General features: G+C 45.3%; 1 protein-coding gene across 1 annotated transcript in view; it reads right to left on the bottom strand.

Moving 5' to 3' along the window:
• LOC119833084 (potassium voltage-gated channel protein eag-like) overlaps positions 1-4,236 on the bottom strand; it is a 17,462-nt gene that overhangs the window by 3,411 nt on the left and 9,815 nt on the right. Inside the window, exons 9-13 of the mRNA XM_038356957.1 lie at positions 3,952-4,074; positions 3,490-3,706; positions 3,054-3,306; positions 2,440-2,651; positions 1,499-1,990 (exon numbers count right to left, since the gene is read on the bottom strand). Coding sequence (XP_038212885.1) covers positions 1,499-1,990; positions 2,440-2,651; positions 3,054-3,306; positions 3,490-3,706; positions 3,952-4,074 — 1,297 coding nt within the window. The remainder of the gene's footprint in view (positions 1-1,498; positions 1,991-2,439; positions 2,652-3,053; positions 3,307-3,489; positions 3,707-3,951; positions 4,075-4,236) is intronic.

Below are 4,236 nucleotides of genomic sequence, written 5' to 3'. Positions count from 1 at the left end.
CGCCGCTCCTAACACACTGCTCGCGCGGTTACGCGTAAATGCTGCCTGAAAACAAAATATTTCATATCAAATTTGTTAAGTCAATTACCTGTTCCTGTTTAAGGATCTCACAGATTGGTGGAATCGATATGATCTTCTTTTAATAAGCGAGGTGCGATGCATATATTTCCTAAAGAATTTCGTTTCTTTGAGAATTTCTCTTTCTTTGCTATTAATGACGGACAGGAAGTCCACGGCATACGGACTTTAGTAAGGCCTTCGATTTTATCGATCATAATTAACTACTACGAAAGATTTATGCCTACGGGCGTGCCTCAGGGATCCCATCTGGGTCCCTTTTTTTTATCCTATTTGTAAACGATCTTGCCAATAGCCTAAAATGTAAGTCTAAAATGTACGCGAACGATTTAAAATTGTATATGAGAGTTCAATGCGAAGACGATAAGAATATTCTGCAAAAATAATTATATGTGTATTATCATGTCGACAATTGGTGTTCTTGGAATAGAGTGATATTAAATGAAAAAAAATGTCATTGTATTAATTTTACAAAAAAGAAGAACATCGTACCTCTAGCATATCTTTTAAGACGTAGCCATCTATTAGAGATTTAGCAGTCATGTTAGACAGTTCACTCAGTTTTAGAGATCATATGAATCTAATAATAAGTAAATCTTCCAGTCTTTGCGGTTTCATTTCGAGGCAGATAAGATCTTTAAAAGACCCATTCGTTGTGATTCCCATTTACAACTGCATTGTCAAAAGTGTTTTAGAGTACAATAGTTGCGTTTGGTCTTCAAGCTATGTTGTACATTCAAATAGAAATTGATTCAATAGAATTGGAAAGAATTCAGAAACGATTTTTATATCAATTGTCTTACATTAACAACAATTGCAAAACGTTGGTGTCCTACGAACAAAGATTGTCTTCCAAACTTGAACTTTGTCTTAGTAGCCGGTTGGAAAGCAGGAAGTCCTATAAATTATCATAGTGTCGGTCAAATGTCGGTCGAAATTATCCTTTATACAGGTCCTGTTCATACTATAACAGTATGAGGTTTAACTTTGATATTTTCTCAGGTTCTCTAATCTCAGCTAGAACTAAGGTTAACTCTGCGTTGGTCGAAAATTTGAGTGTTATCTAATTATCATAAGTAGCTACAATATGCATGATGTGCTCACTAATTTTGAAATGCACACGGCAATGTAATAATTTTTCTATATGTTTTTAGTTCTATTTGTGTCAATTCCACCATATGTGAACAGATTCTATAATAGGGCGCGGTAAAGATGTCTCACACGGCTGTAGAAATCCTTAATTTTTTGTGTTACAAATTGGAAATCTTGCAGGAAGGTAAACGTAGACGTCTACTGAGCGAATTTTGCCGCGTAAAAGGTCCTAGCAAATTAATATTTTCATTATGGTCACAAAGACATTGCATATAAATATTATTTCCAAATAAAAAAGTACAATAGAAATTAGCGACAGTTTCATTACTTTCAGTGTGAGCGTAGGTGCTAGCGTGGACACGGCGGTGGTGGGCGTGGCGGCGCTGGCGGCGCTGGCGGCGGCGTCGAGCGGCGCGCTGCGGTCCCGCGCGCTCAGTGAGCGGCTGAAGGCGGCGCGCGGCGCCTCGCCCGCGTCCAGCGAGCCGCCCGCCAGCAGCCGGCCCCACTTGCCGCGGGCCGCCGCGCCCCGAGGCACCCCCGCGCTCGCCGTCTCCGCGCCCGCTGCGCCCGGCGCCCCCGCCACCCCCGCCGCGCCCTCCCCCGCCGCCGCCGCGCCGGCACCGCGCTCGGCGTCCGACGAGCCGGCGGCGGGCGCGAGCGGGGCGGCGCGCGCGGGCGCGGGGGCGGGCGCGGCGGCCACGCTGCGCTCTCGCCGGAAGCGAGAAAATATTTTGCGCACGAGGTGATCCTGCGCCTGTTCGAGCTGCGGCTCGCGTTTCCGTCGCTCCATCAGTTCTCGCTCTCGACGCACGTCTGCCACCTGAGGATTTCAAATATTCAATATCGATTTCCACGCTGTAGATACCTACTGAAAAAATGTATCTGATTCGAGATAAACGACACAAATCTCTCACACAGTGGTATGCCATGTAGTTTAGTTAATCACACTAATATAATAAATATGAAAGTTTATTTGTTTGGATGCTTGTCCGGCAATCTGAAACTACTGAATGGATTTTGATGAAATTGGGTATGGAGACGGGATATGAGCTAACTTGGGTGATAGGATACTTTTTATCCTTATTAAATGGTCCCTTGGAACAAAACAGGAATGTTGATATACGGGCGGAGCCGGGACGAGCGTCTAGTACTCAATAAGTGTAATAATAGAGGTGTCGTGGAAAAATATAATCGAAATTTGTAAAGACACAATTCAAACACCATTAAAACGAAAGAACAAATGCAAAATCGTAAAGAAATATATCAGACCTTTCGGAAAATGAGTCGATGGCGCAGGTTATAGGTGAGAGTGAGGTTGCGCGCGAAGCTGTTGGCGAAGGCCTGGTAGAAGTCGAGCACCTCGAGCAGGCGGTCGCGCTTGATGGTGTGCAGGTCGCAGTACGTGAGCGCGCGCACGTTGGCGGCCGACTGCCCCACCGCGCTGTCCTTCCAGAACGAGTCGCCGAACACGTCGCCCTTGCCTGCCGGACACGCCACGAGCGTCAGCGCCACGCACGCCTGTCCCGAGTCACACTCATGTGTATGCGGGAATAACTTACGGTGAAACATTTGTTCGTATTGAGTATAAGTTATTAAACAGACCCGATCAAAGGCTTGTAGATAATCTTGAGATCCCAGCAGACTTCCAAACATCGTATGACGTAAAGTTTTTTCGAGTCATTCACATAGAGTAATGTTTGGAGTACTTAAAACACACTTAATTTCGTTATTATACAGCGTGATAGGGAGCTAATTGAGAGCCTGGGTTACTCATGAAATACCTGATTAAACCAGTCGGCTACGATGTAAACATGATCTCTAAAAATGCCTTGGATTCAATAGGTACTCAGTAAGTCGCCGCCTCGCAGCGCAGCGGGGCTCACCAAGTATGGCGACCACCTCATCGTCCTGGATGACCTCGAGGCTGCCAGTGACGATGAAGCAGAGCGAGTCGATGGACTCGCCGGTGTGGTACAGCAGGTCGCCGGGCGCCGAGTGCGACATGTGGAAGTGCATGGCCAGCGCGCGCAAGCAGCCGTCCGACGCCAGCCGGAACGCGGGGTGCTCGTTGAACACCTTGCGGTTCAGGTGCACGCAGATGTCTGCCTTCATATCTTTGGGGCAGTAGTTCAGCACCTGCGTTCACAGATATGTGGTGAAATAATCTACTACCGACGACGTTAAACTCCAAATTCTTCAAAAATAACTTCAAATAATCATAAATACTCGCTATAAGAGTTTCAAAACCGACTTCTTATATTTTGAACAATTTTTCTTTAACATTTTGTTCTTTAAAATCCATCGAGATTCATAACTAACCTTGTCCGTGTCGAGGCCCTTGGTCATGGCCCATGTGGAGACGACGTAGTCCATGACGCGCTCACTCAGCGCTTTGGGAACCTCGTGCAGCTTCATGAACTCGCGCACGTTGTTGAGCATGTCGTGGTACTTGGCCGTCGCCGAAGTCATCTGCTGGATGATGGTCGTCACGTGTCCGAATATTGTCGCGTACAGCAGGGCTGCCGATGTCGAAAATCTACTCCGTTAACTCCGTACATTCTGAAGCACAGCTCAAATATTGAAGAAAAAGTGAAGGGGAAAAAGATTTTCCCTTAACTTTTTCATTTTTAACGCTATTTTAAGAGAATTTACTTCATTCAACGCGAGCACTCGTGAATCGACACAATGACGTTATTCTTTCTTAATAGGAGTCACGCCGCAAGTCCCTGACGCTCTCGATTTTAGTTTTATTTGTTACGTGATCTCTGCAATGCACATTACAAATGATCGACAGATCCAATGGGTGCGATATGTTCACAGTTTACAGAGCGGCAGGATCTCGGCCGCGGACTGTGCGACGCTTCGTGGGCCTGCACGGGGGAGGGCGGGTGCATGGCTGGAGTACTGAGAGGATACCAAATGAAAAACACTACTATTAACGGTGCAAGCCAATTTATTCTATTAAAATAAAATAATAAAACTGTTTCAATTATAGACAACCCTGTAATATGAAAACTATTTTTTTTTCTTTCATGAAATAGAGGCTTGATTAATTATTAAAAAGTT

This window comes from Zerene cesonia, chromosome 16 (assembly GCF_012273895.1).
Source record: "Zerene cesonia ecotype Mississippi chromosome 16, Zerene_cesonia_1.1, whole genome shotgun sequence".
Classification (NCBI taxonomy): domain Eukaryota; kingdom Metazoa; phylum Arthropoda; class Insecta; order Lepidoptera; family Pieridae; genus Zerene; species Zerene cesonia.
This window is presented reverse-complemented; position numbering and strand designations above follow the sequence as displayed.